Source organism: Vespa mandarinia, chromosome 6, assembly GCF_050613455.1.
Source record: "Vespa mandarinia isolate Hongniang chromosome 6, ASM5061345v1, whole genome shotgun sequence".
Taxonomy (NCBI): Eukaryota; Metazoa; Arthropoda; class Insecta; order Hymenoptera; family Vespidae; genus Vespa; species Vespa mandarinia.
In genome coordinates, this window is record NC_140815.1 from 6,412,108 (window position 1) to 6,424,850 (window position 12,743).

Consider the following 12,743-nt stretch of genomic DNA (forward strand, 5'->3'; position numbering starts at 1 on the left):
AGGATAAAAGGAAAAAGTAAAAAATAATAATAATAAGAATACTTTTAATAATAATTAAAAAAAAAAAAAAAAAAAAAAAAAAAAAAGAAAAAGAAAAACGGGACAGTAACAAGTGCGCTATACTATAATTACAAATTTCCCCTTTGAATTGTCTACAAATCCAATTCGTACTGTTCCATTATTATGTGAGGCAATGTGCATCAGGGAATGTAGTACTCTTCCAGTTAGTTTAATATCGCATTTATCACTCAATGTCACCAAAGATGTCTTCGAGTTTGGAAACGTTGTTCGTTTCGTGACTGTCTAACTCCTGTAGGAAAATAACTGTTCCGAAGCGATCGTCTGCACGATCTTATGACGATCTGTACATGCTCGCATGAGCATTATACATATTTATGGAGCAAAAGGAGAATGGAAAGAGGAAATATACATATATGTGTGTGAATGTATATACATATATATATATATATATATATATATATATAACGTATATACATATATATAGATATAACGGGAGCATGAAGAAAAAGGAAAGGATAAGAGAAGGATAGAGAGATGAGACGGTTCGACAGAGTCAGCGAGGAAGGAGTGAGTTAGGTGTGAAGCCAATTAAAGTGCAAATGCATGGAGATGCGGATAGAATGCCAAGTAGCATAGTGACCGGTGACCAATCATAAAAGCAAAACTTAATCCACCTAATTGACAGCCATCGATCTTCTTACGGCGAAAGAACGGACGAATATTCAAAGAAGGGAAGAACGTGAAACGTTGAAAAAAGGAAAAGAAAAGAAAAAGAAAAAAGAAAAGAAAGGGAAAAGAGAATTGAAGAAAGAAAGAAAGAAATGGAAAAAAAACGAGCGAAGAGACGGAGAGGCAAAAGAAAAAGAAAAAAAAAAGAACATTGTAGAGAGAAAGAGAGGCAAAAAAAAAACCAAGTAGAAAAAATACGATTTGCGTTGGAAATCGCAAGAGCAATGATCTAATTATCTGCCGACATTGTTTCACGAAGGACACGTCGACTTTCTGTCCCGGGAAACATACATATGTAGATACAGTTCTGTCCAGTGTCCGACAAAGCCATGATAATCGATACGTCGACTCTCGATAGCCACAATGCAAATTTCGAAATCGAACACCGCAATACGCTTACATATCATTTAATTGCTAAACTCCGAGAGTATTGTTAATACTAATTATCGGTTGAACGTTCGATAGATGTAGGATGTTATTTCTCGCACTTTCAAATCAATTTATACTAACGACAACAAACAAACACATCTATTATCGGGGTATATAAATGTTTTTACAAATGTCTAAACTTTACATTATAAAATATAGTAATGAATTGTAACGTTGTTTGTAACGGAGAAAGATCTAAATATAATAATTAAAATGACCTTTTAATGAGATAAAGATAAAAGAGAAAGAGAGAGAGAGAGAGAGAGAGACAGAGAGACAGAGAAAGAGAAATTAGCAACTAAATATTTATCCGAATAGTCAGAAAATTATTATACTGTTCAAAAGGATTAACCAGTGCGGAAACGAATCGAGTTGGTACTGGTTACGATGAGAATACAGAGAATAGGAGGGTTTCCTAAATTACATTGTACATTACTTCCTACATGCTTGTTTCGTGCCAATATCGAAGCTAATGAACGGCCTTGGAAAAGCCATCCTACATGTCCGCCGATCACCGTTTTGTCTATTACCATGGTAATGTGCGGAACAAGCTGCCTAGGTGATACAGAGAGATAATTTGTGAGATGAAGAGAGAGAAAGAGAAAGAGAGAGAGAGAGAGAGAGAGAGAGAGAGAAAGAGAAAGAGAGTGAGATAGAAGAGAACTCGATAGTACCATTCTTGTTCGAACGAAAATTATTATAGTCACGTACACATCGTGCTAAAGAACTTATAGCATAGTGTTTAAACCGTCTCTCTCTCTCTCTCTCTCTCAACTCCTAAACACACTCGAAACATCTCTAGCTAGGGTTTTGGGGTCTCTCCAAATTCGGCAAGAGTATATCGGCTTCATTAGAATTTAACGTCGACGCAAAGTGAGCACTAAGTGGATCCTACCTATCGAAAGTCGATGCCACCTGGAATCACGTTATATCTCTCAGGACTTTACTTCCTTGCCCTTCTCATTTTTTTTTCTTTTATTTCTCTTTATTATTATTATTATTATTATTATTATTATTATTATTATTATTATTATTATTATTATTAATATTATTATTTTGTTTCTTCTTTTCTTTTTTTTTTTTTTTTACTTCATTTCCCTCCTTCCTCTTCCCTCCCTTCTTTCTCCAACCTTCCGAATTTTCAGCTGAAATCGAGTTTTGTGGTCGAATGAGAGATAAGTCCAATTGATACAAAAAAAAAAAAAAAGAGAAAAGGAAGAAAGATAGAGACCATATTTTCATGAAATGCCGGGAAAGGCGGTCCAAGACGATAAAATGGGAAATTCGGAAAAATCGATTTCTCTGTCGCACTCGCGCGAACGACCCAAAAAAAAAAAAGAAAGAGAGAAAGAGAGAGAAATAGAATGAGAAAGAGAGAGGGAGAGAGGGAGAGAGAGAGAGAGAGAGAGAGAGAAAAGATGGGAAAAAAAGGAGGAAGAGAAAAAAGAAAAAGAAAAAGTCGTTTCGTAAGGCTTTATTGAAGGATGAATTTTTGCATGGAACGAAAAAAACGTAATAACAACGAGATTAGACTATGTTTACGTATATCTTTAAATGCAACGATTTTACAAACTCGTTCATATATATGAATGAATTTCTCATCCATATTCAAGGACAACGATGAAGATATATACATACATATATATATATATATATATATATATATATATATATATATATAATACAAATAGCCAGTAATAGTGGGGTTGGAACGGAATACCCGATGCTAATCAGCATGACATCTATTACGTGACGGTCGCATACTAGCGTACGTATGAGGGCGCGCTCGCGCGCGCGCACTTTAGTAACTTAGTCCAATTTGTGATTCGTGTATCTAACCGCAGTGATAAATCATAAATTCGTATGTATCTAGAGTACAGATGCAATACTTTCTAATACTTACGTAGAAAGTGGACAACGTAAAATTCATGAGAAAAAGATCTAACGACAATACGTAAGAATACGATTTAAGAATCCGAGAGTACACAAGAGAGAAAGAGAGAGAAAGAAAGAGAGAGTGACAGAGAGAGAGAAAGAGAGTGACAAAGAGAAAAAGAGAGAGAGAGAAAGAGAGAGAGAGAGAGAGAGAGTGAGAGAGACAGAAAGAAGAAGATAGAAGAGCAGATAGATCCTGTGTATTTGTTCGCTTTGGATTTCCTTTATCGACGCCTCTATATAGACGTCCTTGTCTCTTCTCTTTCTTTCTCTCTCTCTCTCTCTCTCTCTCTCTGTCTCTTTTTCTCTCTCACTTTCTTTCTCTCACTATTCTCTTCTCGTTCACTTTTTCGTTTCTTTCTACAAATAGCTTTCTTCGACGCAGCGCCAGCACGCTTCTTCTCCAAAGTACACTATCCTCCCGCATTTTATTCTCTCCATCCACCGTACCATTCACGATCTTCCAGCCAAGATTTCTTTTTTTATTTTCCCTATATCGATGTTCCTCTCTTTTATTTTCTTTCTCTCTCTCTCTCTCTCTCTCTCTCTCTCTCTCTCTTTCCTCCCCCCTCTCTCTCTCTCTCTCTCTCTATGTACCTATCTATATCTCCTTAAACAAACTCTTGTAATCGAGCATGGATCGATGGATTAAAAATCCAATTTGGAATACTGTCCGGCTTTTCGTCGGAGAAAAGAAATAGAGACATTCTCGATCTTTCTATCTATCTATTTTTCTCTCTCTCTCTCTCTCTCTCTCTCATTCCCTCCCTCCCTCCCTCTCATCCCTACTATGCGTTCACTGTCCCGAATACCTTCGCACCACAAAATCCCCTGAAATCTAATCCTCTCTCGAATATCCTCCTGGCACATTCACGGTCAGGAAAAAGCATCCGGAACTGGAAAAGTTTTTCCGAAATTCGTTCTGCCGAGAGAAAAGCACACCGTCCTCGACTAGGCGACGCTAAAGGCGGCAGAGTTGGCAATAAAGTTTTCTTTATTTTTACTACCCCTTTGGCCAAGTACCGCTCCCGTATTTCCTTGGGATATTGACATATCGGGGGTGCCGGAGCTTCTCCTCTTAACGCCCTTTTTACACTGCTCTGGAATTTATGTCTTCTTTCACCCTTCCCCGCCCATCTAACTCACACTTCCCTTTTTTCTTTTCTAGAAAAGAACCTTTACCTTACTCCTAGTCCTTTTTTACTTTTCTTCTCTCTCTCTCTCTCTCTCTCTCTCTCTCTCTATCTCTCTCTTTCTCTCTCTCTTTTATTCCTCTTCTTCTTTCCTCTTTACTCTTTTCCGTACTCTGGCACATCGTATTCCGGCCACCTGGCCTATCCTCAACCACATTTTCTTCGTTCAAAGCAAACGATCAATCACGCTTACGTATCTCTTACGTCTTCTATGCGGAATCAAGCAAAAATCTCTATTAAATGTCGAACTCTTTCCCATTTGCACGTAGACATATCGTTTCGTTTTCCTTTACATACGCACATTTTTATCGGTATAAGAAAATGTTTTACAAGGACTCTATTAAATATATCACTCTCGATGTAATCTTTTTAAATTGATCTCCAATGTTGGCCCATTTTTTTTTTCTGTCAAACGAATGCTAAACATGAATCCTTTTACGTTTCTTCTTCTCTCTCTCTCTCTCTCTCTCTCTCTCTCTCTCTCTCTCTCTTCTTTAACTGTACGAGTCACGAAGAAATTCGTAGGAATTTGTGAACGAACGTATTCGAAAAAGGGATGATTGTTTTCCGTAAAAAGTTGGCAAAAACAATGAACAATCGCTCGTCAGAGAGACGTATTTCTTGCAAGCAACGTTGTTTTCCAACACGTTTCTATTTACAATTACCTTGGGATGTCAAAATACAAGAGAGAAAGGGAACGAGAGCGGGAGAGAAAGAGAGAGAGAGAGAGAAATAAAAAGTACGACGTGAACAAGGAAGACAGAACTGAAGTACAGAGACGAAGAGAAACAGACATAGTTAGAAGACTACAGAGAAACCAAACTCAACAGTGAAAAACGTAAAACGTTATATCGTGACGTGAATATCGGTCCGAAAACGAATCGAATGTACCAGCAAAACCAACCGACAAAAGGTTCCTGAATTGGTTCCACGTAAAAATCCTTTGAATCGCAACTTTGTTTGTTTGCAAAAGTGCGTCGAGTTTCCGAACCGACGAATGTTTCCTACCCAATAGATCGCTCCGTGTATATATACCGTAAAATTGAATTTTTTTTTTTTTTCTTTTTATCGACGAAAAAATCAATCGTCCAATCGAACGGAACTAAAACAAAAGTCGCGTAAATTTGTCGTAATCGTTTGAGCTTATTTACGATCGTCTTTATCGATTTATCTGATTCTAATTAACTTATTAATAGAATTAGACAAGTTAAAAGAATATAATGGAGTTACGATTATTATTATTATTATTATTATTATTATTATTATTATTATTATTATTATTATTATTATTATTATTATTATTATTATTATTATTACTATTATTATTATTATTATTATTATTATTATTATTATTATTATTATTATTATTATTATTATTATTATTATTATTATTATCATCTAATCGTTTTAATCGTCTAAGCAGAACGATATTTATCATTTCCATTCATCTTTTTTTTCTTTTTTCGTAATATTACTATATATGATACGTGTATTCGTAGATTAATGTCGTTTAAACATTTTGAATGAAAAATTTCATTCTGTTTTAGGCGGATCCGAAAGAAAAGTGGACCTTTGGACGCAGAGCACAACGGGCTGTGCTTGCAGCTTCAATTCGTCTAGCAACGAGTGCGCTTGTTGCGTACCCTCCGGTGGTTGCAGCTGCGGCACAGCTTCGCCCAACAGGTGCGCTCAATGTGGCCTCGAGCAACACTGCGCCAACAGTAAGTTAAAGTCTGTTCGTCTCAAAGCTCCTCGCTACTATAACGCTTTCCACGATGGAGAATAGCTTCTCTTTCCCTCTTTCTTCCTCTTTCATCCTCTCTCTCTCTCTCTCTCTCTCTCTCTCTCTTTTCCTGTTACTATCTCTTAATGATTTCCCAGATATGTTCGACAATGACAGGACGTTAATATGATATAATAGTGAATTTTCACAAAGTATCATCGTTATACCGAATTAAGTCATGTCAAAGTCTCTTGTGAATCTAATCTGAAAAGCTTATCTTCGTTCGATTAATCTTTCAAATTTCGACGAGCCAAAATGAGGAAAAGGATTTCTTTGTCGAAGAGCACATTAATGATCCTTTCTCATATTCCTAACGTATCTTTTCAAACATTCTTTTCATGCACTATAACATAAACATAATGACGGTACATAATTTTGTTTTCAGAAATTCTCAAATTATTAAATAACTGTTCTAAAGTTTCTCATCCGATCTCTCTTTTATTTTTTTATTTTCTTTTTTTTTTCCCCCTCAAGGAAATCTTTAATGTATCGATGATAATTTACATGATTACATTGATCGTATATGATCCGTATGAACAACGATGAATTTAAATTCAATAGAAAACATATAATTGAGCGTGAATAAAGTATATACCTATGAATATTTAATACGACGAAGGATAATGGTATTAATCGTAAAAGAAATCAATTAAGATTGAAATTATTTTATATAATATTGTCTTTTAATGTCGTCGTTGAAACGTCAAATGAAAAATATTAAATATACTTGACATTATCACTGTCCATTTATATAATAGATAAAACAAAAATATCGAGGATGAAATATATTTTTATTATTTGTTCGTTTTAATTGACTCGACAAATTATTATTTGAAATTTCGAAGAATTTTAATTTATATCGTTATTCTTTCGAAACATATAAAACAAACGTTATAACGATATTCACGCCAACAGATTTTTATCTCGTCTAAAGTAAAGAATAGTACAATTATTCCATAAGAATATTTCGTATTTCACAAAGAAGGTATAATTAAAAATAATTTCAAAGAGAGCGATGTAAGGAGCTACTGAAAGTGGTTGAATTTATTATCCGGTTATCGATGCAAAGCAATGGAAGTAAAGAAGACATTTTCTATGTTGGCAAAAAGCTTTTCTTATTCTTCTTTTCTTTTGTATTTTTTGTTTTTTCCTTTTTTTTTTGGTTTTCTTTTTTGTTTTTCGTTTTTTCTCTTTTTTTTTTTCTTTTTCTTTTTTTTTTTTTTTTTTTACCTGTACACAATTACTTTGTACCGTGCACGAATTCTTTTCTCTTTTCTTTTCTTTTCTTTTCTCTCTCTCTCTCTCACTCTTTCTCTCTTTCTCTCTCTAGATATATATCTATCTATCTGTATCTTTCTTTCTTTCTTTCTTTCTTTACCCAAAGTAAATTCTTTCGCGAACTAGTAAAATTAAGGAAGCTTCCTTCTTTATTTCGCCGAGAATAAAACCTTTCTGTAAGAGTCTTCGAAACATTTCGAAAGTTTCATTCTTTTACAGGATAAGTCTTGACTCGGTCGATTGAGGATAAAAAAAAGTTTTTTCATCCATTTGAAATTTTATCCTTCTTTGAAGAAGTCATACATTCTTTTTACTTATACTTTATACCTTTAAGGGATATAGTAAATGTCAATAAGCTCAATCAATACCACAAATACTGAATTACAGTTTCCCTTTCTCTCTCTCTCTCTCACACACACACGCATACACATACATACACATACATACACATATATATACAGCAACGCACATACGCACGCATGTACTATCTTTATTTTTTTTATTTATTTATTTATTTTTTTTTTTTTTTTTTTTTTTTTTTTTTTTTTTTTTTATCATTATTATATTGTTCTTGTAAAAATATTATGATGTAAAACTCTATGCATATTTCTTTTTGCAGTGTGCAATATAACGCTGGATAGCAGATTGTTATTCAGTAAATCGGATCGTGGTTTTGGACAAATAAAATCGCCGTATCTTGAAGGTCCTTCAAGGTGTACGTACAGATTCGTCCCGGATACTGGACAGAGAGTCGAATTACAGATCTATCGTCTAGTTTCTATTGGACGTCACAACGGCTCCGCGTAAGTAGCTTTCTATGTCACCGTATACTTTCCTCGATCCTGTCATTCCAAGGTGAAGATCGAACCTGTGCATTTCGAACCTTCCATTTTCGTTCGTCGCATTACTTCGTTTTCGAATCAAAGAAAATCACGAAGGATTGTTTCTTTCTTTCATTCTTTTTCTTTTTCTTTTTTTTTTGTACTTCCAAAAATTTATATATATATATATATACATATATGTGAAAAAGAAAAGTGAATGATATTAAAAAATGTTTCTATCGTACGAGAAATAAATAATCGTTGAGTGTAAGATTCATTTGATCGAAGTAATTCATCAATATCGATTACAAAGAATCGTTACAACTTTGATTCGTCATAATACGACGAATTTTATTTTTTTTTTGCCTCTATTTAATCCTAAGATTGATTTATAATTTACACCGACGAATATATGTATTATCGAATCGTGAATTCGTATTATCGAATGTTCAAATATCCATGACAGATTTTACAGAAGGAATATTAAAAGCAAAAAAGAAAAAAAAAAAAAAAAAGAAAAGCGCTATATAAAAAAAGAATTTATAGTCGTTCAATATGAAAATCAAAGAAAAAAAAGAAAAAAAAAAAAGAAAAAAAAAGAAAAAAGGAATTTCTTTCTCAAGAAGAAATTTCATTTAACAGTACGAAAATCTCTTAATACTAATATAGGAGAACCATTTCATACTTAAGAGAGAGAGAGAGAGAGAGAGAGAGAGAGAGAGAGAAAGAGAGAGTTTTAAGAGCTTATACGTACATAGTATAGCACTTAGCTGGCTGCTCGTTTGGTCAGATATGATTGTCGATGGTCGTTCGTACCAATAGCCATTTCAATTTATCATACTTCTCTTCTCATCGACCGATCATCATTGTTCTTGAGTTTCATTCGAGAGGAAAAGAGAGAAAAAAAAAGAGAAAGAGAGAGGGAAAGAGAGAAATGGTTCGAGAGTGTTAAAAGAAAAGAAAAAGGACTAACTGCTTCTGAAGGCGTTCACCGTACTGTTAGCTTTATCCAAAGGAAGACAATTTTTCGTTCGTCGTTGGAAAACACGAAAAGTACTCTTCGACTATGGGCCATGGAAAAGTCGGTGGAATTTTTTGACGTGCGATTCACGCTTTACTCTTTTCCCCCCATTTTTCTCTCTCTTTCTCGCTCTCTCACACACACATACACACACACACACACACACAATCTGTCTCACTCTCTCTCTCTCTCTCTCTCTATATATACATATATATATATATATATATATATATCTTCTTTTTCTTCTTCTTCTTCTTCATTTTATTTCCTTTATCCTTTTTAGTTCTTCTTTCGTCTGTTGCAAAACTCGCGTGGCGAATACGAAGCACATCCTTCGTTGCGTATTCTCGAGAAGCTTTTGTCCATGGTTTCGTCGTATGAGCGAATACTCTTTCGAAATAGTAAAGATAGAAAGATAAAAGAGAACTATAGTTTTCTGTGCTTACTCGCTAGATTCTCTAGGACGCGAGCGAACACGTCGTCGAACGTTGAATATACCATCTAGAGACATAGAGACGAATGTACGAATACATAAGAAGCAACGACGACAAAGAATACCATCGCGAAAAAGAAACTTTTGTCCTTTTTCCCTTATTCCTTTTTTCCTATTCGTAAAAGCATGTGCGTTGTCTTTATATCCTCTCTCTCTCTCTCTCTCTCTCTCTCTCTCTCTCTCTCTCTCTCTCTCTCTCTCTCTACACCTCTATCTTTCTCTCTCTCTCTTTCTCTCTACCTCTTTATCTCTTTATCTTTTTCTTTTTATCTCCTCATAATTTTATGAATACTGAGTACATCGACAAAATTTACAACGAGGCAAGTTATATAGTTTTATTTTTAATTCAATATTTTCGATATATATATATGTGTTTTTTTTTCGAATTTGTTAAAAATAATTTAACTAGGAGTTAACATCAATAAGAAAAGTTTAAGGGTAAATCGGAACGGCATTCGGAAATATTTCGAAGCAAGAACCTAAGAGGAACTCTGTAACATCCTTTGAAAATTTCCGAATGTTTCCTTTGAGAAAAGTTCACTTTGATGACTATGTCGGCCTTTTTTCTTCATTCCCAATAATGTTAGAAGTCCATTGGTTTAAGTTCGTGTCAATGGTTAGCTAGGTGAAAATGGAAACGGGAAATCGAGTAAAAGGGGCGACCATTGAAATTGAATTCTCTCATCTTGTGGTCTTTGAGAAAAATCAAACAAAAATAAGATTATTTTATATTCCCGTCTCTCCTCCATTGAGAGAGAGAGAGAGAGAGAAACAAAACGAAAAAAAAAAGAATTTTTTTTAAAGAAAAAGCGGAAGGGATGGTAAGCGCAGAAAGTTACGAAAAAAGAAACGAAGCAGAAATGCGTCGATTCGCGAGAGCTATGTTCTCTCTGCAGCCAGCCGTTGTAATTTAAATCCAATTTGAGTTCGTTAGTTTACAATTAGTGCCGCTTCCACGGTGGTGCACGCTTAATGTTATAACGTGCTACGTATATCGCCCTTTGTCATCGCGCTTGCGACTAACTTACGCGCTTCTCCGTAGCTCGCTGGAACGACGAACATTTTCAGAGAGCAGATAATATTCCACCGAGGAATCGTCTAACTGCAAAAATGTCCGAGCGCATCTATTTAATTCCGCGTGCATAAATTCACGTTGAAAAGCGTCGGCATACAGTAGCAAAGTTTCATGTTATTTCTAATGAACCATAAATGTTTAGGATTTTAGGGGTGGAACACGATAAATCCGAAAATGTAATAATAAAATTTTTCTTGTTGTTTTTTTTTTTTTTTTTTTTTTTTCTTTCTTTCTTTTATACATAGAAGAACACGTACCGAGGGGTACACTCTTTTTTTTCCATTTCTTTATTTTTTTTTTCTTTTTTTTTTTTTTTTAGTTATTTATTTTTTTTCATTTTTTTTTTTTTCTTTATTTTTTTTTTTCTTTACGTCATTATAAACGTACACGAATTTTAACTCATCCTCGAGTTCTTTTAACGTCTACATGCCGTTCATTTTGATGCTGTCAAGTACAGACTCCTTTACTGAGTCCTCCCTGAGCATGTTCGTAGAAACTGGTGATAATAGAAAGAGGAAGGATCAAGGATAAGGGATAAAATTCCATTCTGTATTTAGTCGAAAATTCAAAACCCCTGAGAATTCCTAATTCCAAATGCCGGCTCTGATCTCTTCATTACAGAATATGTATGTACGTTTACCGTATATTATATACGCTCATATTCTACCGAGAAGATATGTAATTAGGTCAGATCTTTGGATGAGCGTGCATTTAATTCAGAACTCAAAATCCTTTTCTATCTCTTTCTCTCCCCCTCTCTCTCTCTCTCTCTCTCTCTTTCTCTCCCACATACACATACTGGATTATACTTCGATTAGTACTCTATTCCTGGCAATATTAAACGCTCTATAATTCTCCAAATTCCTTCACTTATTTCTGATTGATCCGAATATCTTTTTGCCAGAATTCAGAATTCCAGGGATAAGCGAAGGCACAGGGAGAAATAGAAAGAAAAAGATATAGGTATGGTACTAGAGAGAGAGAGAGAGAGAGAGAGAGAGAGAGAGAGAGAGAGAGAGAGAGAGAGAGAGAGAGGATAGACAAGATCGAGCGCGATGATGCCCACAGACGCGATAAATTCTTCTCTTTAAGCGCTTTAATAATGGCTCGGAGATTGAAAGGCCTCCCTGGAACAATGCCGCCGAGGTGAACGGTTTTACTTTTTCCTTCCTCTTTTTTAAGCTTTTTTTTCTCTCGTACCTTTTCTTTCGGTCTGAGATTATACGGTCCAAGCCATAAATTTTCGAACGTTTCGTTACTCTTTAATATCTCGAATAGAAGAACTACTGCAAAACTATGAAGAAAATTATTTGCGAATACTCACTTCGTATAGATAATCATTATAACGTGTTGATGGTATTGGTGGTGGTGGGAGGGAGTGGGTGGAGGGGAGGTGGATGGAAAATAAAAATAAAAAATTGATTAGAGTTACTTCATTTTTAATGAAATATAAATGGCAAAATACGATTGATATAACGCCATAAGAATAAAGGAGAGGATCGAAACTTCTTTGAACTCTATTAAATGAATTCACCTAAGTGTAGCTTACGTAAGCGTAATTTCACGAGGATACTAAACGTAGGAAAATGAAGGTAAGTAGACTAAGAATGATGTAATCGATCGATATTGCATATCGTTATGGAAAAGACCAAGCGCTAGAGGTTTCCTTTGTTTTCTTCATTATTATTCCAGCTTTGGCAAATCGTGAAGCCGCTACCCGTAGGCTATGCTTCCTTTCCGGACAATCACCTTCGACCATTACTTCTTTCATTTTCTCGGTAGCTTTACCGCTACTTCCGTATTCCCCGTAGAGTTGAGAAAGAAAAGAAATTTCCGAGTTAAACTATTCGTCCTTTCTTTCTTCCTTCCTTCCTTCCTTCCTTCCTTCCTTCCTTCCTTCCTTTTTTTCTTTCTTTCTTTCTTTCTTTCTTTCTTTCTTTCTTTCTTTCTATCCTTCTTTCTTTC

At 34.8% G+C, this 12,743-nt stretch overlaps 1 protein-coding gene across 6 annotated transcripts in view; it reads left to right on the forward strand.

Annotated features, from left to right (window-relative positions):
• Positions 1-12,743, forward strand: part of LOC118440794 (uncharacterized) — a 166,672-nt gene that overhangs the window by 61,692 nt on the left and 92,237 nt on the right. For all 6 annotated transcript variants that reach the window (XM_035864346.2, XM_085657750.1, XM_085657749.1 and 3 more), the window contains 2 exons: positions 5,855-6,028; positions 7,988-8,171. In XM_035864346.2, coding sequence (XP_035720239.2) covers positions 5,855-6,028; positions 7,988-8,171 — 358 coding nt within the window. The remainder of the gene's footprint in view (positions 1-5,854; positions 6,029-7,987; positions 8,172-12,743) is intronic.